The following is a 21941-nucleotide window of genomic DNA, read 5'->3' as shown; positions in this document are numbered from 1 at the left end:
GCATTTATTTGAGCAAAAATTGATTCAAATAGGGCAATGTCAAACCCTCAGTGTTTAAGACTTCTCCACTGACAGAAGCTCAGGGAGATACTTTATAGAGAAAAGGTGGAAGCAAATAAGGAAGTTATTGATTGGTTGTAGTTAAAAGCCTACTTGACCGTGATTGGTTGTCCTTAGTGTTTTGATTTTATAACCCTGGGATATTTACAGGCTTAGATTTTGGCTTGCTAACATAGGCCACTATGGAATTAGAGCCACATCAGTCTAATGGCCTCCTTGTTTAATTAATTTAACAGTAGTAAATGCAAAGGCAAAGGTAGGAAGCCGGGCTTCTGCTTCCTGGCCTGGTGCCTATACCACTCTCACTGTCTTCCAGAAACAAAACAGAAAGATGTGCAGGCTACATGTATTTAAGACATAGTTCAGATCTCTGCACCACGATACAAAGGATTTGAAGATGCTGAGCCCATGTGGCCAACCTCAGCCTCACAGCAAGACTAATGCTAGCTGCAGAGGGAAGCTCTCCATGATTCATAACAAAAGTCACAAACTGGCAGCCTTGGAGACGAACCTGGCCTTCATACATGTTTTGTTTGGTCCACATGGGTTTAAAAAAAATCATAAGTTTCCTCATACACATTTGGATTTCTTTTTTCTTTCAAAAGTGGAAAACATGGGAAAATGGAAAATCTGGCCAGCCTGGGTTCAGACACCCTTGTGGCAATGGGGCGAGGTTAAGGGGTGTGTACTGTCATTTCCTAACCTCCTCACTGTCCTGTTATCTCACACCCAGCTTTAAGTTAATTCCTGGCCCCGGGAAGGCTGATTTGGGACTCCTGATTGACATTGTCAGGAAATGGAGAGAGAATTTGGCACTTCCTGGCTTCATCAGCACAGATGACGTAATTCAGGAGCAGACCTGAAATCCCGTTGGCCTCCCTCAAGAGGTTGGGAAATGAAGGCTATTGTATTTGGACCCTGATAATCTTCAGGCAGTGCATTTGCCTGATTCTAATGGCTTCTAAAGTGCCCCTGAGCATTCGGTTAGATAGTGACTCCTAAGCTTACGGCTCCCAGATGGGTCATTCTCTGATCATAAGAGATCAGGCAGCAGTTCAGGCAGAGAGTCAGATAGGAAATCATCTTCGAACTCTTCAGAGCGTCTGCTGTGTCCTTTGGAAACAGAAAAGAATAACCGTCCAGAATGTCCCCCTTTTTTCGTAATTTTTCAAGCACCCCCTGAAAATACTTGCCTCCACGTTTCTCACTCTTCCAAATATTAAATTACCCATAGTAACCATACTTTCTTCTGGGGGAATCCAAGAAATTATAACTGGGTTTATAATTTCTTTAAAAAATTAATAGTGGAAGGTAGTAGTATTCGCTTTTCATAGGTGGAGGAACTGAAACACTAAGAGGTCCCAGTGACTGACTAAGAGGGCCTGGTGCATGTCAGTAGGACATTAGTGATTCAGCTTTAGGACTTCTGCCCCAGCACAGGTTTTACTCAGGTGCAGAGAATATTTTGTGTTACATGTGGACAGCTGGTCCATTTTTTCTGGATTGCCTAAGAATTTTGCAGTTGTTGTTGCTGTTGTACATCTCTGTGAGTTAGCACTACACAAATGTGTGTAAAACAATTTGGTCTAGCATGGACCCTTTTGCTTGAAGAAAATAGAAATAGATTTTTTTTCATAAATTAAAAAACTGATGCCTGACTTACTAAAAACACCGACAATATGGAAAAACAAAGAGAGAAACATAAAAGTTACCTATCATTCTACATAGAGTGATAGTAATTGCTAACACTTTAGTATATGCTTCTCCCAATATTTTTTATATATTTAGTCACTAATAATACAACTATACTGATAGACATGTATATGCACTCAGAATCATAACACACACACTTTTATAACCTACTTTTTCTCTTAAAATAACTCCTAGGAATCTTTCTGTGTCAAGTATATGGTTCTTCCTCATCATTTTAAAAGGCCACACTGTTTCATTATATACATACTCTTTCATAATTTAACTAGTCAATCTCCTACTGAAAGACATTTGCTTTGATAACTTTAGTTTTTGTTTATTTTATTTTATTTTTGTCAGTGATTAAACAATGCTGTAGCAATAACTTTGCACAGTTGTCCAACTATTTCTTTAAGGAAGAACACTAGAAATAGACATTTGTGTTGAGACAAATATTTTTAAAGCTTTTCGTAGATATTGCCATATTGCTTCTAGAACTTGACAAATTTATACTTTCATCAACAGGGTATGATAATGTGACAAAAAAGAGCTTTTTAAATGCTTTTTTCTTCTTTTTTTAGCTCTACAGTTTGGGGAGAAGAAACGCAAGAGAGGAGTTTCATTCCAAACGGTTGCATCTCTGCATAAAGTAATTTTTAATTGCATCTATTCATATATTAACTGCCTCACAATCTGCATATGTTATTACTTATTTGAATTTTCACATCTTCAAATAAGGTAAAAGTATCTGAAGTTAGCCAAGTGGGAAAATTGAAGTTTATCTTGATATTAATGGGCTTTTGTGGACACTATTGGTACCCCACCTAGTCCCCTTTATCAGACCTACACCCATCTTCCAGCTCATAAAAATTCACAGGTCCCAGAATTGCCACTGGCAATTGGGAAGCTAAACTCTCTCCTTACCCCTCCAGACTCTGACTCCTTTCTTGCCTCAAGATGGGGGGAACAACTGTGGTACAATTGGTGCATTTGTGTTCAGAGTTCCTTCAGGGATCACATTCAGCTTTGAATCTATATCATTTTTTTTTTCCTCCCCCATCCTATCCTGCTTCTCAAGTAAATCCCTGATTCAGATCCTGCTTCCAGAGAATCTGACCTTAGAAAAACTTTCCATACAGAAAACTTGAGAAACAATTTATGTGTTCAAGTCATTTGTTTGCCCAGCCATAAATTATCACTATCAAATTCAAAACAGATAGATATGATTCACAACAGAAGTGCATCTGTCAGATAAATATTGACTTGCCTTAAGAAAGAAATAATGTATGGTTTGGTAAGCACAGAAGGATGTTGAATTCATTATTTTATTGTTGATATTCATCTTCGCTTTATGATTAAGTTGATAGACTTGGAGACAATTGTGAGGTAGATCGGTATTTTTAGTGATTTGCAAAGTGATTCTGTGTTTGTTATGGTCTCTATTTAAGGAAAACCTAAATAAATTGATGACTAAGCTGAAATCGACAGCACCTCATTTTGTAAGATGCATAAATCCCAATGTGAACAAAATGCCAGGTAAGAATTAGACTTCTTTGTGATCTGCACTAAGAAATACATTTGATTCAAGCTATGTTGAATGTCTTTTTTAGAAAGTTTACCAGTTCCTTTTATATAAGCGTTGATTTCAGATAGAAAAATGAAAGTAACTTTAAAGTGAGATCTTCAGAACCTCAAGATTGCTTTTGAATTGAGAGTTGAGTGGACACACAGAAGGAATTCACAAAGCCAACTCAACTGGGTAACATTAGAATGCTTGATATCACCATTTAAATTCTTCCTTGTATTTCATGCTAAAATCTGGATGAGCTTCTGTGCCATTGTCTATAAGGGCAAAGTATAATAAAGAGGATTAGATAATCAGTGGAGGAATTAAGGTAGATGTTTCAGCATAAAGGAAATTATTTGGTCTGAATTATATAAACTGGCTGTAAAGACAGTTCCTAAATCCATTTCTAATTTTTGAGAACTCCCTCTAGCCTTCTTGCCAATACAAATATCTTCCCTCTCCCTAACAGCACCCATCTCTTTAGTTATGTACTTCTGAGGGGTGGACAGTTTTTTTTTTTTTTTTTTTTTTTTTTTTAAAGATTTTATTTATTTATTTGACAGACAGAGATCACAAGTAGGCAGAGAGGCAGGCAGAGAGAGAGGGAGAAGCAGGCCCCCTGCTGAGCAGAGAACCTGATGTGGGGCTCGATCCCAGGACCCTGAGATCATGACCCGAGCCGAAGGCAGAGGCTTTAACCCACTGAGCCACCCAGGTGCCCCCAGTTTTTTGTTTTTATTTTAAGGTTTCTCCCCCCACTACCCACAGCAGTTTTATTGAGATATAATGGGCATATAGCACTACAGTATAAATTTAAGGTATACAGCATAATGATTTGACTTATATATATTGTGTAATGATTACTAAGTTCAGTTAACATCCATCGTCTCACATAATTTTTTTTCCTTGTGATAAGAACTCTTAGGATTGACTCTCTTAACTTTATTATCTTGATGCTTAGGTTTTCAAGTATACCATACAATGGTGTTAACTATAGTTATCATGTTGTATATTGCATTCCTGGTACTTATTTATCTTATGACTTGAAGTCTGTGCCTTGTGACCATGCTGGTCCAATGTCCCCACCCTCCCCCACCTCCTGTTTCTGATAACCACAAATCCATAAATCTATCTCTTCTTCTATGAGGTTGTTTGTTTTTAGATTCCACATATAAGCAAGATCATACAGTATTTGTATTTCTCTGCCTCACTTCTTTCACTTAGCATAATGACCTCAAGGTCCATCCATGCTGTTGCATATGGTGGGACTTCCTTCTTTTTTATGGCAGAATAATATTTCATGGTGTGTGTGTGTGTGTGTGTGTGTGTGTGTGTGTATGCATATATTTGTATGTGTGTGTGCATGTGCATACATCTTCTTTATCCATTCTTCTGTCTCTGAACACTTAGGTTGTTTGCATGTCTTAGCTATTATACTGGATACTTTTTTGATGAATGGAGGGTGGTAGGTGGGTAGGTGGTAGGTGGTAGGTGGGTAGTGAAATATTTCTTGTTTTTAATTGCCAAAACAAAGTTTTTACAGACGTTAACTACATGGATTGTTTTCTATACATCATGGGTTTGAAGGTTCTCAGACTTCTTTCTCAGGCTTCTACATAACTTGGTCAGAGGCTGTCAGCTTCAAAATTGTGTAGATGATACACACTTATGTCTTCAGAGCACTAATCACCCTTGGAATATATAGCTAGCCAGATGCTGCTGATTCTAATTTCTGAGGTTCTGTAGTATCTTGCATTTTTATTAACCTCCTGTAATTAGGACCCCGGTCTTGACAGCCTGTGACCTATTTTGGGAAAGTGTGATACTAAACAATGATGCTGCAGTTTGGGTTTTTGCAACACAAACACTTTGTGTTCATTGATGCTGTATGTTTTTGCCTCATTGTTTCTTATCAGCTGGGTTTCTGAATGCATCTAGGGACAGTGCTTCCATTTGGCAAGAAATCTAATTAGCTGCCTCTATTTTGGAGCAATTCTGTTACCTATTAGAGTTGTCTCCCATCGAGTCAGCTCTGATTTCAGCAGTTGGTTTTTTTTTTTTTTTAAGTCATAGGACAAAGTCCTAAGAAAAGCTTCATGATCTAATCAAGACAGTTTTTCATATGTACGTAAAGGGAATGAGCATACTTGATCTTTTGGGGTCATAGAGCACCACTTGTTCCCCTTCTTACACATCATTTGTTTCTGTCTGTGAAAGGGGTTAGAGTACAGGAATATGAATATATAGCTTAGGGTTTATTTCTGTGACTCTGGACATAAGCTGAGATTCATCTCATTTCCATTTTTCTCATAATACTATCATAAGGCCTTGGTGTTAGGAGGAACGCTACTTGACTTCTTCCAGAAGGTTTGCTGAAAGGCAGACACAGTGGCTCCTTGGAAGGTTTTTCAGAGGCTTATCTCAGAGATGGCAGCCACACCTCTGGTAGGGCCTCATCCGATAAACAAGGAGGTGGTAAGAAGATGCTTATGCTATAGAACAAAACTCAGGTGCTCTTAAGATAATAAGGAGAGAATGTAGGCTGGGATGTGACCAAGTCCTTCATAAGGCAAAAAAGTAAACAGAGTTTTGGGGCTGTGCTCATCTTCTCCTTTTTTGTATTCCCCCCTTCTTGTAATCCCTTCCCCTTCCTACTTGGAGGTGGCAGTTCCCTTTTGTGTTCTTACACTCTTCTCTAGCTGGTTTTCAGCCAGAGAAGGGATGTAATACAAGCTATTTATAATCCTAGCAAAAATGTATTCTTTTTCATCTTCTAGGTGTATTTGCTTATAAAACTTGACAAACCATGAATTAAAGGGTTCGTTCTGTGTTAGAGGAATTTCAGGTAAATCCGATTTAGAGACTCTTGCATGATAGGTTGGGTACTGAGAGAGTGCCACTAGGCTGGGAGTGAGTGAACTCCTATTGCCTATTATATTAGAGAACTTTTCTTTAAATCCCAAGATGCAGCAATTAAGACAAGATCTTGGGTAATAATTCTTTTGGACACAGACCGAGAGTGACCCTTTTTCTACAGGTGTATTAGACCCTTACTTGCTTCTGCAGCAGCTGCGCTGTAATGGTGTCTTAGAAGGAATCAGGATATGCTGTGAAGGTTTTCCAAACCAACTGCTGTATGCTGATTTTAAACAAAGGTAAAAATACATCCCAGGATCTGAGGAGCCCAAGGCAGCCCATTCTGTTTTCCTCTCTTTCTGAGTGTTTAGGCATGCATTATTTGTTTGGTTGATGTCCTCCAGACTACAGATCGATGTGTTTTGGTGGTGGTGAGATATATGACGACAGAGTTCCATTATTACTTCCCCTTAAATCCAACATCCATGTAGCTGTAATATTCTTAAATCTCTATTAACGGGTAATAGCCCCACATATAGAAGAAATATATACAGAAGAAAGACACGGAGGCTGAATTGAATTTCTGAAATGTCATATGTACTTAATCGTAGCTGCCTTCCAAGCAGGCTGTTGCTGTACTAGCAAGCCTGTGAAAGAAAGGAAGCCAGCAGGGTATGTGGCAGGAGGCAGGAGAGGCATTTCTGCTTTCTATTTTCTGAATCCCCAAAGTATAAATTATAGGTCATCAAGCAAATTTGAGCAAAGTATGGTAGAGTAGAAGGAGTACATGTCTCAGGGTTAAGAGACATATTTCTAGCTCTCCACCAGCTCACCATCAGGGTGAAGAAATCTTGGAAGAGCATTTAAAAAAAAAAAAAAGAGCATTTAATGTCTCTGCTTTCCAGTTATCTTATCAGTATGATAGAGATACTTAAGCCTGCCTCTTTCCCTCCCCTTGCCTCCCAATCTCTCCTTCCTTCCCTAATTGAGCAGAGAATAAAATGATGTTGTCTAAAATACTATGAAAGTACAAACTATTATCCCAAAATAAGGGATTATTCCTTGTATTCTCATTATTATTGCCATGAGTTTTGTGAAAATTGAACATATTTGTAGGAGAGGTACAAGTCTGTACCTCCTCTACCTCACTTGTTCAAATTATTCTTTCTGTGAATAATATGACCTCTCTGACCCCAGGATTTATTCTTTATCTATTTTAAATTAGGTACTGCATTTTGCACCCAAAGGCATTTCCAAAGAGTAGGTTTGTAAGCAGCAGAAAAGCAGCTGAGGAATTACTTGGCTCATTGAAGATAGACCATACCCAGTACCGCTTTGGAATCACTAAGGTAACCAGAAAACTAGGAAGAATGCATTTGGAGAAGAGTAGGAGAAAAGAGTGTGTATCTTAAAATACCCATGAAAGTGCAATGGTAAGGCATTCTACAATTCTTGTGACCACAAATAACACAAATAGAGCTCAGTTGAAAGTGGAGACTTCAACGCTATTTGAGAGAACACGCAATGCTTCTTAAACCTTAGTGTTGACTACATGTACATTTTTATAATTATTCATCTAAGTAAGTTTGTGCCAAGATATAAAATATTGAATCAACCTTAGTGTGCTAGAAAATGTGCGTAGACATCAGAGCTAGAAAAAGGTGAATCAACTTACTGGAATGAACTGCTTGTCTGTGTGTGAATGGATTCATCGACCAGTACTCTTTAAGGGAATTAATTCTACAAAACTGTACGAGTAATTAAAATGTTAAGGTCAACCCCACTATCCCAAAAATTAATCCACAGTGAAGTTCCTTAAATGTGGTTTGCTAAATTCTGCTTTGTCCTAGATGATTTTGATACAATCCACATATTATGGGAAACTTCTGACTAATAGATTTGGTTTTATTTGATAGTCAACAACAGGTTGTTCCTAATGACATGCATAGAAGGACCAAATTATTAGAAAGAGAATTGGAGGGTCTAGGGTGAAAAGTTCACAGAAAAAGGAGCTCCACAGGACATGATTATAAAATGTTACTTGACTCTTACATTTTGAGTACCTGAGAATCTGTTTCTGGTGTTTGTTGCTTTTGCTGATTTCCACTACTGGTACCTTGTTTCCCTATGGACTTAGTTGTTTTTGCTGTATACTACTAGTCTAGACAGGACTAGCATGAGGTAAGAGAGCCTCCTGAGACACAAAGTTTAAGATGATACTCACTATTAGGGTTATGTAAGTACTGACTTATACAACTCTGAAAGTGAGTTCTTCCTTAAAATTTGTGCCTGACACTTCACTCACCTCACCTTGGCCATTACTTCTAATTCTTGAAAAAAGTATTGATGTGGATTCTTTAATGGCTAAGACAGAGTCACTTTCTCTAGAGCAGAGATCAGCAAACCTTGGCCTAAGGGCCATTTCCGTGGTCTATTTTTAATACGGCCCATTAGTTAAAAATGGTTTGACATTTTAAAATGGTTGGTTTTTTTTGTTTGTTTGTTTTTGGGTTTTTTTTTTTTTTTTTAAAGAAGGGGGAAAGGAAGAGGAAGAAAGGGAGGAGAAGAAAGGGAAGAAGAGGAAATGAAGAAGATTCTATAGATCTATGAAAATTCTGTGATTTGTAAAGCCCAAAAATATTTTCTATCTGGCCTTTTACAGAAAAGTTTGCAGACCCCTGTCTGGCACTGCAGAGCACTGCTTGGCTGGGTCGATCTTAAAATTTAAACCAGGTTCCCTCAACACCCTATACATTATTAAAAGATGAGGAGAATAGTCTATGCTCTTCAGGAACCAAAATAACCACAGGATTAAATAAAATATTTTTGCAAATTTTAGATTTATAAAAGCAAACCTTCTAGAATATACATTTTACACCTTGAGTAGGACTTAACGAGAAATACAACTAATCAATGAATACACCAGTTGTTCATACAGTCATTCAGTAGACTGAATAATGAATGCCCATTATGAGTGGAACTAGCATCTGATTCTTTCTTTCAGGTGTTTTTAAAAGCTGGCTTTCTGGAACAACTGGAATCCATGAGAGATGAGAGATTATCCAAAGTCTTTACATTGTTCCAAGCCAGAGTACGGGGCAAACTGATGCGAATCACGTTCCAGAGGATTCTGGAAGAGAGGTATGATATCCTTACCCTACACTCCCATTGTCACAGTAGCAGTGTACCTACATCAATGTGACCTTATCACACTGTCTTATCATAGGTCAGTGTAAAGGGCTGCCACCTCTGCTCAGGCTGGGACTTCACTTAAAATTTTTAAATCCTGGAACACCAAACAGAGCACAAAGGGCTTTTATTGCAGTATCTAACCAAGTATAAGTGTAATTCAGATATTTCTTGTATTGTTTCTGGGCTTCCCTTTGGAGGGATTCTTTATAGTCAAGGAAGTCTGGATCTCTGAGGGTGGTGTGACTCACAATTCATAACCAAAGCAGACCTGGAAAAGTTCACATGCATCCCATAGCCAACTCTAGGGAAATTTGCTGCAGAGTGAGGAGGTGTTTCTGACCACTTTACAACCTCCCCTGGGTCAGAAACTGTGGCTGTTGGTGATATGTAATCATAACTCTCTTATTTCATTTCAGGCAGGTTCACTAGGGACATTTATCACCACATTTGGACACTAAGGTGTAGGTTTTGTCTATTCTTTAAGAGAATCATGGAAAGCAAGCTAGAAAAATCTCTAAACAAAGGGATTGTGAGCAAAAGATTCTGCAATTGTTGCATTTACTTTTTCTATGGTATAGTTTACCTTCTGGAGAGAGGTCCACAGATCTTGGTATAACTTGTTTAATTGATAATCTGTTAATTCCTTCTGTTTTTCCAAAGAAGGAAAAGATAATTACATGGTGATAGCAAAGATATTAAGAGACCTTTCCTAAACAATCTTCTGTAACTTATATCATGCTCAGTAAGGTATGGGAATTTATGGGAGTTTGGGAATCAAAAGACATGGCTTCTAGAACTAGTTATATAAATTTTGGTAAAACTCTTAATGTCTATATAGTTCACTTCCTTCATCTGTAAAATGAGGTCTTTTTTTAATAATTGAATTTTTTTGATATTTGATATTTTATTTTTTTAAAATTTTTTTAAAGATTTTTTATTTATTTATTTGACAGACAGAGGTCACAAATAGGCAGAGAGAGAGGAAGGGAAGCAGACTCCCTGCTGAGAAGAGCCCGATGCGGGGCTCGATCCTAGGACCCTGGGACCATGACCCGATCAGAAGGCAGAGGCTTTAACCCACTGAGCCACCCAGGGGCCCCCAAAATGAGGTCTTTTTAAAAAAAATTTATTTATTCATTTGAGAGAGAGACAACACAAGCAAGGGAGTGGGGGAGGCAGAGGGAGAGAGAGAAGCTGACTCCCCGCTGAGCTATGAGGCTGATGCGGAGCTTGATCCCAGTACCTGAAGATCATGACCTGAGCCGAAGGCTGACTCTTAATTGACTGAGCCACCCAGGTGCCCCATGTAAAATGAGGTCTTTACTATCCACTCCTTCTAAATAATAGGATGACTTTAACAATGTTTTTTAATTTTTAATTTTTTAAATTTTTTACAGATTTTTATTTATTTCAGATAGAGAGAGAGAGAGTGTGTATGCATAAGCAGGGGTGGGGGAATAGGGCAGAGGGAGAAGCAGGCACCTGGTTGAGCAGGGAGCCCCATACCAGGACCTGGGTTCATGACCTGAGCTGAATGCAGACGCTTAACCAACTGAGCCACCAGGCACTCTGGCTTTAAACAATTATTATAAAATATTTCAAACACACAAAAAGTACAGAAAATATTCTAATGCATACTCATGGAGCTTATTATCAAAAGTTTGGCAGTTTCTAACATTTTCTCTCTACTGCTCACGATTTAAAAACATTTACAGAATTAAAGCTTTTTATGTATTTCTCCCTTAATCCAGTTCCTATACCTAGTTCCCCAGATCCTGAATTTTTGTTTTCATTCTATGTTTCATTCATGTTTCATATATAAAACATATAAAGATATGTTTTCATACGTTTAGCATATTTTTCTGGTAGTTGCTCACAACATTAAAAAAAATAAATTAACAAGGGCACCTGGGTGGCCTAGTCAGTTAGCTGTCTGCCTTCGGCTCAGATCATGATCCTGGAATCCCAGGATGGAGCCCCACATCAGGCTCTCTGCTTAGCAAGGAATCTGCATCTCTCTCTGTTCTTCACCCCACTCGTGTTCTCACTCTCTCTGTCTCTCTCTCAAATAAATAAAATCTTCAAATAAATAAATGAATAAATAAATAAAAATAACAGATACAGTTGAAGCACCTTGTGTATTTCTGCCTTGATCTGAATCCTATGGAGATATGCAGATATCCTTAAAAGGTGATATGATTTTGCCTGTATTCAGTCTTCACATAAATAATATTCTGTATATATTATACAGAAATTTGTTCTATTTTTTCAGTACTATTTTTGAAATTTATTAATGTTGATAAATCTAGTGCTAGATTATGGATTTAACTGCTATATAATATTCCACTCTACAAATATACCATGATTTATTGATCCATTTCCTAGCTCAAGTAAATTTAACTCATTTACAATTTTTTCCCATTAGGAACAGCTCTCTAGTGTAATTTTTGCAAATGTCTGCCCCTGCACATGTGCAGGAGTTTCTTGAGGGCAATATCACTCAAAATGCTGGTTCATGTTCTAAGAGTTTGTGGGTAACAGCTGGTGAGAACTGCACTTTCCATAGCTTTTCTCTAGGGTATGAATTAGTAGATTTTAGCCTACACACCACTTCATCTTCATGAGATATCACCAAAATGCTTTCCAATTTACTCTTCACCAGAAGTATATGAAAATCCCATTGCTCGGTATTGATGCCAACTTGTGGTATTTTGGACTTCAAAAACTTTTGCCAAGCTTTGTCATATTTCTGACTGCGGGGAAAGCTATCATTTCCCTTTTAAGAAGATGTTAACTGTAGATTTTTCTTTTTGTAGGTATGATATATTGTGTGGAGGACTTTTGTTCCATCCTATGTTGTTAAGCACTATTCTCAGGAAAATGGTTAAATTCTTTTTCTGCATCTGGTGACATAATTACATAGGGTTTTTTTCCCATTGACCTTTAAGTATATTGAATTATATTGATAGATTTTAAAAAATGTTAAACCCACTTTGTTTTTGAACTTTTTCATACATCAATGGGTTTAGTTATAGTATTATCATAAGGATTTTTGCAACATTGTTTATGAATAAGTTTGGTAATTTTTTTCTCCTACATTATCAGACTTTGGATCAAGATGACCTTACCCTTATAAAACAAGTGGGGAATGTCTCCTCTTTTCAAAACATGAAACAATTTATTTTGATTATCTGCTCCTTGAATGGTTGGTAGGTGATGGGATTTTTTTGACAGATTTTACAAATTTGATTCCATTTATTTAACAGTTGTAGCATATTGAGATTTTCCTTTTTTCTTGAATCAGTTTAGATGAGTTTCTTTAAAAAAAATTGTACATTTCTTTTAAATTTTCCAATTTGCTAGATTATGATGTTAATATCTATCATATCTATAAATATATTTCTAAAGCATAATCCTAGATTATTCTTAGAATATTATTATTTCTAGTATTGTTTATTTGTGCCTTCTGTCCTTTTTCTTAATCATTGATGTCAGTTGTTTATTTAGACTATCTAATAAATCACCTTATTTTGTTTTTTATTCTAGTTTATTAGTTTCTGATCTCATTTTTATTCTTTCCTTCTTTCCACTTGCTTTGGGTTTATTATTAATTCACAACTTTTTAATGTTAGCTGATTAGTCAGCTGGTTAATTCTTACATTGAGTGTTTGATTTAAATGACTATATTTTCCAATATTAGATATTTTATTTGGTCCTCTTTCAAATCTTTCTGCCCTTTTATTATAATGGCTCATTTCTTTCTTGTTTTTTCAAGTCTTCCCTCTATGCCTTTAAGAATTTTTAACAATTATTTTATGGTCTCCACCAGATTGTTCAATTATTTGAAATTCTTGGGGGACTAATCAAATTTTTTATTATAGTTGCTCACCCTCACTGTTGGGTGATTTTTTTTTTTTCTATATGTGTTTTGTAATTTTGAAGAGTAAGCTCATCTTTAAAGGGACTTTAAGAGAATCTCTAGTGCTTGATTTTAGGGTACTTTCTTCAGTGCACATTTGCATTTTCTTTTCTCAAAAGCCCAAAGGGTATTTATTGCCAGCATAAAAAATGATGATGCTAAATTCTTACATACATCTGCACTGATCAGATAGTATAGTTTAAACCTCAGACATTTCAGTGGTCCTGATCCATGATAAAAACAAAAAATTCCTGGAGTAGAATTTTTGCTTTATCCTGAGGCCAGAGCAAATCAGATGTACTTTTCTTTGACATCACTTTGTGCCAGTGGTGAATTTTTAAATTTTTCTTTTCACGAAGGGTGATGTTCTTTGAAAGTCTCAGCCTGTCTCTTTATCCATATGGATATAAAAATATAAATCCCTACAATACCAAGACTGGTTCCTTCCTTCCATGAAGATGGCCAAGCTATACACACATTGACTTTTCATTAGGGTTTTTTTTTGCTCCCTCTTTCTCTGTTACCCTCTATCCAGCTCAGCTCTCATTGCAAGGATGTTTGCAGTGGAAATATTTTGGGGGCATCTAGCCCACAATATTGCTAGCTCCAGAAGTCCCTCATAGGGCTTTTGCCAGAATCAAGTGAGAGCCCAGATGTAGAAGGGCTTTGAAGATAAATGAGAAGATAAATGAGAAACTTTAATGACTCCTCAAAAGATATGCTTCTTAAGGATCTTAATTGGGGAAATGGCTCTCCTATTGTCTGGGTTCACTTGTTTTTCTTTTTCTCTCGATTTAGGGAAGCCCTTCTTGTGATCCAGTGGAACCTAAGAGTTTTCATGGCTGTGAAGACTTGGCCCTGGATGAGACTCTTCTTCAAAATCAAGCCTCTAGTTAAATCTGCTGGAATGGGAAAGGAGATAGCTGCTCTGAAGGAAGAGTGTGTGCAACTGCAAAAAACCCTGGAGAACTCGGAATCTCAGAGGGAAGAACTGAAAGCCAAACAGTTCTCCTTCATCAGGGAAAAGAATGACCTGCTTCTTCAGCTGCAGGCTGTGAGTGGCCCCATCATTTGTTCTCCACATCAAGGTTTTAATTAGAGTCCCTTGTTTTGCAGGCAGTGTTCACTTGAGAAAAATGAGGCATGTGCTTTTCAAATACTATAGCATTTCAGCAGACACAATGGAAACACTTAAGGAGACACCCTGTTTCCCAGTGAGCGGATTTCATTGGCAGGATGTCTTTGAAAAGGGGACAAACTCTTAGATGGGCTTTAAGTATATAAAAGCACCACAATCTATCATGGGAACCAAGGAGCTCTGGATCTTAATTTAAATTTTGTGTGATCCATTAGCAAATCAAAAGACAGGATTTAGTAGATTCTGAGAAAAACTTTACTGAAATCTTCAGGATTATTGCAGTTTGCTTCTACCTGTTTTCCTGATTTTTGGTTTCTCTACTTCCCCTACCCCAGTCCAAATCAGCTTCATTAATCAGTTCAATTCTTGAAAGAGCAGCTCTCAACATTGGCTTTGCTTCAAACTTATTGGTGAAGCATTAAAAAAATAGATGTCTAGACCCCACTGTCAGATATTTTGATTAAGCAGACCCTATGTGGGTTCAAATAATCTATATGGGTGATTCTGATATCCAGTTAGGATTGAGAACCATTGTCTTAAACAAACATTGTGTTGCTTCTCTGGTGAGTAAGTTTCAGATTCTGCAATATGTGCATTATAGACTCCAGACCCTTGGCCTTGGCATCTGAGCCTCCATCTCCACTCTGATACCCGTGTGCCGTTAGTCACTCCCTTTCACATTCCTCCTCTCTAGGCACCAAGACTGCTATTATCCCTAAACACCCAAAGGCAGTGATGAGGTTTTCTCCACTGTTATTATATTCTCCACCCCACTTAGCACAGTGCTAAGCTAGAAAAATACTGGGTTCTAATACAACTATATACAATTTATAATACAATTTATACAATACAACTATAGAACATTTTTTTCCTGATTTTTGAACTTACAGAAAACAGAAAATTTAATAATTTTAGACTGATCCAAGTTATTCTTTTCTTTGGTCCTATGCTATTCATCAGTTTTCCAAGAGGCCATTTTTTTGTAGACGAATTTCATCCAGACCTGTATTTCTTTCTTTCTTTTTCTTTTTTCTTTTTTTTTAAAGATTTTATTTATTTATTTGACAGAGAGTGAGTGAGTAAGCACAAGCAAGGGGAGCGGCAGAGGGAGAGGGAGAAACAAGTGCCCTACTCAGCAGGGAGCCCAATGTAGGGGCTCGATCCTGGGACCCTAGGATCATGACCTGAACTGAAGACAGATGCTTAACCAACTGAGACACCCAGGGACCTCCAGACCCATTTTTCTGATACATATTTAACATAACATTGGCTCTAGAATTTTAGTGTATTTCAGCCTGACCTGGAGCACACTTATTCGAAATACAAATTCCTGGGCCCCACTCCAAATCTTCTTTAAATTCATACTGTGAAAATCACCATTGGCAATACCATGTTTTGTGTGGTTTGCGGGAAAAGCAGCTTTAGATGAGATCTGACCTCCCAGTTTTCATCATTCTTCCTGTCAACAAAGAGACTGGCCAGTGCTACGTAGGCTGACATGGGAGATAGAAATGGACCCAAAGCATGCTGGGGGTAGCAGGTAAAAGCCTGGGATACACAATAAGGGATCAGCATGGGGAACATGGGAAACCCATGGGAAGCCTATGGGGGCAAACTCAGGTAGGCTGAGATGAGTTCAAATTGTAACTGAGATTTTAAAAGTTGACAGAGCTATAACATAATTTATTATTTATTTTTAAGGGACACAGCTGAACACAGCAGGGATCAAGGAAACAAAGATTCTTTTCAAATCATTCATTTATTCAAAATACCAGCAGAACTGCGTGAACGAACCCGTTCTGATTAATGTCATTAACTACCATCGGGGAAGGGATATATTCCCACTGTTTAACCTGCCACATCATTGCTCAGCTGGCCCCCAAATCCTGCTGTCATGTTTAATGAAGGGATCAATGATAGTCGATTGGACTGTCTTCTTCATTCAGTGATGGTGACAGGTCCAGTACACAGACTGAATGGAATAGAGCAAATAAGCATTCTGCTTGTCAACCTGGTATGAACTAAGATCAAATGTTCCCATTATTTCCCAAACATTGAAAGCTTCTCTGATCTGCATGGACCCCTCCTGCTCTGACGTTCTTGTTTGTTTTAATTTATCCCTTTTCTTTTGGTCCTCAGTGATGTTGGCGATTTACTATTCTGTGCTTTCCCCATCTGTGCCTTTTTGAGCCCCGTTTGTTGGGCAGATGGCCATCCTTAAAAGTTAGCCAGAAATCAATGGCCTAGAATTTGGCCTTTTTCTTCTATTTTTTCCTCAAATTTTTATTTAAATTCTAGTGAAGATGTAGTGTAATATTGGTCTCAAGAATAGAATTTAGTGCTTCATCACTTATATATAACACCCACTACTCAACACAACTAGTGCCTTCCTTAATACCCATCACCCATCTAGCCCATCCCCATCCACCTCCCTCCAGTAACCCTCAGTTGTTCTCATTGTTTAGAGTCTTTTATGGTTTGCTTCCCTCTCTCCTTTTTTCTTCCTCTACATTCATCTATTTTGCTTCTAAAATTCCACATATGAGTGAAATCATATGGTTTTTATCATTCTCTGACTTATTTCACTTAACATTGAACTCTCTAGCTCCATCCACGTAATTGCAAATGGCAAGATTCCTTTTGATGGATGAGTAGTATTCCATTATATAAGTACACACTGCATCTTCTTTATCCATTCATCAGTTGATGGACATTTGAGTCTTTTCCATAATTTGGCTATTGTTAATAATGCTGCTATAAACATCAGGGTACATGTGCTCCTTCAAATCTATATTTTTGTATCCTTTTTGTAAATACCTAGTAGTGCAATTGCTGGATTGTAGGGTAGTTCTATTTTTAACTCTTTGGGGAAATTCCATGCTGTTTTTCAGAGTGGCTGCACCAGTTTGCATTGCCAAACAACTTAAGCCAGGTAAATAGTTAATAAATTGCTGGGGGCACCTGGCTGGCTCAGTTGGTTGAACGGCCAGCTCTTGATTTTGGCTCAGGTCATGATCTCAGGGTCCTAGGATGAGCCCTGCATCTGGTTCTGTGCTCAATGGGGAGTCTGCTTGAAGATTCTTTATCTCTTTCTCTCTCCCTCTGCTCCTCCCCCCACTCGTACACTCTCTTTTTCTCTCAACTAACTAACTAAATAAATAAATCTTTAAAAAAAATAAATTTCTCAGAGGACCATATTGCAAAGAATGAGTGAAGAGGTCTAGAGACGGAAGATGGAGATGCAGGTGAAGTTATCTTGCAATGAGACCTACATTAATTAAGAACTTGCTCACAAGGAAGGAGTTTTATTTAGTCTCTAACAAACACATTAGAGAGGTTCAAAGCTACAAAATGTGTTTTATAGCAAAAAGGCAAATGACCTCTTCATTTTTCACTTGACCTGTAACACAGGGACAGTGGATCAGTCAATGGAGACTTGGAGGTAAGACATTTGAAAGGACGATAGGAAAGACTAGTTTACACTCGGGGCTTAATTTGTGGAACTCACCACTGGCAGAATCATTGAGGAAAAGATTTTCATTGGAAATAATAGTGGACTCTAGTTAATAACTTGCAATTGAAATGTATAAATTCTAAATTCAGCCTGTAAATAAAAAATACACAATTCTATTTGTTGAAGGTATATTAAACAAGTGCACCAGGGCACTTATAATAGTATTATGAATATTGTAGTGTCTGAGCGGGCACTGCTTTCTTAAAAGACTTTATTCTGAGCAAGGCATCAACCTCAAACTCTTTGCCAAGTGGAGGCTTCCAGAAGCTGTGAATTAAGCAGTAAGCCACTGATTTTTGGAGGCATGTTAGCTCCTTTAGGCCACCAGGATTCTATTAAGTGCTTTAGAAGAGGTAATCTAATCTACTGAATGGCCCGAAAGATCAAAAGCACCTCCTAGCACAAGCAACTCCTCCACTTCTCAACAATAGGATCAGGGAACTGGGAATTTTATTTCACCTGCTGAGGAAAGGCGGGTGAAAGTGCTGGTCACAGGGCATGCAATTATCTCTTTGCTGTGCGTTAAACAGCGTTTTCGTCTAGCTGATAAATTATTTCCAGCTTTTGGCAACAATTTTCTCCTCATCATGGCAGGAGCAAGAGACCCTGGCAAATGTTGAAGAGCAGTGTGAGTCGCTGATTAAATCCAAGATCCAGCTGGAGGCCAGAGTGAAGGTGCTGTCTGCGCGGGTGGAGGAAGAAGAGGAGATAAATTCCGAGCTGACTGCCAGGGGGCAGAAGCTCGAAGATGAATGTTTCGAGTTGAAGAAAGAAATTGATGACCTGGAAACAATGTTGGTGAAGTCACAGAAGGAGAAGCGTGCTACAGAGCGCAAGGTACTTTTTTGATAATGTCAGGGAGACCTGGATGCCTGAATCCCACCCCCATCAGGTTCTGGTACCAGGCTTGCTGGGCTCACATGGAGGAACCCGTGGCCTGAACTTGACAGCAGTCCCAGTCGAAACCGGCATAAAACGAGGGGTCCAGTGAACTGTGGTGTCCCGATTCAAATTTCCAATTCAAATTTCCGGAACCCCGCTTTATTTTCCAAATGAAACATCTTCACTTGTTTCAGTCTTATGACATCTGAAATCTAATAGAGCAGCGTGATTTCATCGGGCCTCTGAGTAGCCTTTTTTGGAAGGAGAGCGAACATGATGGGGTTTACTGAAAGGTGATTTGGGATGTGTCTGAACCCCCACCTCTGTCATTAATTTGAAGTTCGACCTTGAAGATGTCATGTTAATTCCAGCGAAGGATTTTGACATTCTGTTCATTTCAGTTGAGGGTTTTCGCGGGTGCTCCGTGTATGGATTGAAACTAGCTGAGGAGTCTGTTTCCAACCTCTGATAAACAAATGGTCTCTGGAATGACACTGTAATTTTGGCAGACAATTAAATAGCAATTCTTGTGCCATTGGTTCCCTTGCATAAAAAGCATGCGGGCCTGACAGAGCCAGCTTCCATTTTTGCATATTTGAACAGCTGGAACTCTTCTTTCTTTGCCACTCTCAGGATCTGAGACACAACAAGATTGCTGCGTGCCCCCTGAGCACTCAGAAAATTACCTTGAGTCGTGTTCTTGCTGTATAATCATGCGGCGCTTGGAAACCTGGCCGTCGAATGAGGAACCTGATACTTGCTTAGCTAGAATACCCCCTACCCTAAGTCCGTGTGTGTACTGGAAAAGAGACAAGACGGCCCGTAGCATTTGCCCACCCTGTCAGCAGAAAGGCTAATGCTGCTGTCACCATCGTCTTCCCACAGGTCAAGAACCTGACTGAGGAAGTGGAGTCTCTAAATGAGGAGATCAGCAAACTAAACAGAGCGGCCAAGGTCATGCAGGAGGCCCATCAGCAGACGCTGGATGACCTGGTCGCAGAGGAGGAGAAACTCAGCAGCCTGAGCACAGCCAAGTTGAAATTGGAACGGCAAGTAGATGAGGTAGGAAGTGTTGTATCTCGCTAGTTAGCCGTCTACATGTATACAGGCCTCTGATTTTTACTTAATTTATCTTGACAGTTTGGGGGAAACTTAGTAGCATGGCTTGTATCTTTAATATTTAGAAACAGAGGTTTATTTGTTCCTTGATAAAACTGAACCACTACAATATAAGAGAATTCCCAGCATGTAACCTGTCAGTTTTTAAATGCAACCTTCCTACAACCCTGGGCAGTGGGAGGAGAACATTGAGAGGATTTGTAGGGTTATCCCTGTAAGTGACAGACTTTTCCCCATAGCTCCCCAAGAACCTGGTGTTTTGCCCAACAGGTAGGCTGGTTCTCTATTTGACACTAGTGTTGAAAGATTAGTTTAAGGCCCTGTGTGTTTCCAGTGACATGCTGAGGTTTATTTAGAATTGAAAGATATGTAAATCACGAGCTATGTTCAACCTATGCTTTGGGAAAACGCTTGTAAGATTCTAAAGATGGTGTCCCTGTTCTGCCTCCAAACACCCTGTGACATAAAGATGTTTCAAACCACTCTTCATGGTCGCGTCACCATTCTTTCTTCCCCTTCCCAGCTGGCAGAGCAGAGGCATTCACTCTCTTATTAGTTCCAAAAGCTTAGCCTTTATAAAATTGCTGACAGAGGTGGCCTGGTTTTTTATTTGAATTATTTGCTTCTTTTTCCTCATGCCTTTCTATCAGTTTCCTCTATTACCTGTTAGTTGTCTCAATTCTCTTTCTATTTCCACTGATTGTGTGTCTCACAAAGCCTCAATATGAGGATTTACTGTGTGTGTGCGCGTCCTCTCTCTCTCTCTCTCTCTCTCTCTCTCTCTCTCGCTTTCTCGCTCTTTCCCACTCTCTCTCTCTCACACACACACACACACACTCACTTGTTCTCTCCTGGAGTTCATCTACTTTCAGGTTTTTACATACGCCTTCCAGAAATTCTCCCTCCTCCTATTTGAATTTCATATATTTTGCAGGTTACAGGAAATAGCTCCTACTGCTGAAAAGTAACCATTTCAATATATCCATGAACAAATAGCCATATTGTAACTGTTATCTAGCCTCCTGCCAAACCAGCCCCCATCTTGTTGACAGTGCTAATCCAGCAAAACTGGAATGTTCTGAGCCCCTGGTGTGGTACCAGAATATAACATGTTTGACGTGACGTTATGGACTAGAAGACGGAACCAGGACAGATGCCTCATATTCATAGATGATTGTTTGGAGACAGATCTGCTTGGTGTTGCTCCAGGGAGCTGAGCTTTGACTCACGGGAAGAATTTAGAGAGAATATTTTGGCTTCTTCTGAAGAAGCACTCCTGAGTAAATGGACTTATCCACCCATGAAATGAGCTGCCGTGTGAAGTGGGCTTCCCATCAGGGAGGAACAATCAAATAAGGGCTCCCTGGTTATTTATTATTGGCTCTTTTCTGAGGACAGAGCTCCTGTTCCTTAATCTCCAAAGTTGTCTTTCATCACTGTAATTTCTAGATTTTTCGTTGTCTTACTGATGCATGCAATTTTTATTTTTTAAAATATCTACACAACTGGGCACCATTTGCATAATCTGTGCTTTGTAATTTTCTTTCTTTTTCCAGAAGGTAAGTGTTCATGAACACATCTAGTGAAGTATAAACTTTACCAATTTATTTGGCTAAATAATGCCTCCTTTTGTCAGCTTGAGGGTGCCCTAGAGCAGGAGAGGAGAGCAAGAATGAACTGTGAGAGGGAAAAGAGCAAACTGGAGGGCGATTTTAAGCTGCAGCGCGTGAGTATGGAGCACCTGGAGAGCGGCCAGCTGCAGCTGGCAGAGAAGCTGAGCAAGTAAGCCACCTTGCTGTTGACGCAGCATCCTGGAAGGCCTTGTATTGGGAGGAACAGCTCTCGCATTTCATTGATCCTGTGACTCCAGGGTCAGATGTCTTAAGATTTGAAGGGGAAGATAACAAGTCTAGAAGATGATTTTTTTCTTTTTCTTTTTCTTTTCTTTTCTTTCTTTCTTTCTTTCTTTTTTTTTTTTTTTGCTGGACTTTATTATTTGGTTGTA

General features: G+C 38.7%; 1 protein-coding gene across 1 annotated transcript in view; it reads left to right on the top strand.

The window, feature by feature from the left end:
• Positions 1-21941, top strand: part of MYH15 (myosin heavy chain 15) — a gene marked incomplete at both ends in the record, with an annotated part of 154377 nt that overhangs the window by 52331 nt on the left and 80105 nt on the right. Inside the window, 9 exons of the mRNA XM_080799011.1 lie at positions 2331-2398; positions 3198-3285; positions 6354-6471; positions 7398-7521; positions 9177-9313; positions 14082-14337; positions 18530-18772; positions 19703-19879; positions 21573-21718. Coding sequence (XP_080655137.1) covers positions 2331-2398; positions 3198-3285; positions 6354-6471; positions 7398-7521; positions 9177-9313; positions 14082-14337; positions 18530-18772; positions 19703-19879; positions 21573-21718 — 1357 coding nt within the window. The remainder of the gene's footprint in view (positions 1-2330; positions 2399-3197; positions 3286-6353; positions 6472-7397; positions 7522-9176; positions 9314-14081; positions 14338-18529; positions 18773-19702; positions 19880-21572; positions 21719-21941) is intronic.

The sequence above is a fragment of the Martes martes genome (genome assembly GCF_963455335.1).
Source record: "Martes martes genome assembly, chromosome: 1".
NCBI lineage: Eukaryota > Metazoa > Chordata > Mammalia > Carnivora > Mustelidae > Martes > Martes martes.
The sequence above is the reverse complement of the archived record's forward strand: the minus strand, read 5'-3'. Positions and strand labels throughout refer to the sequence as shown.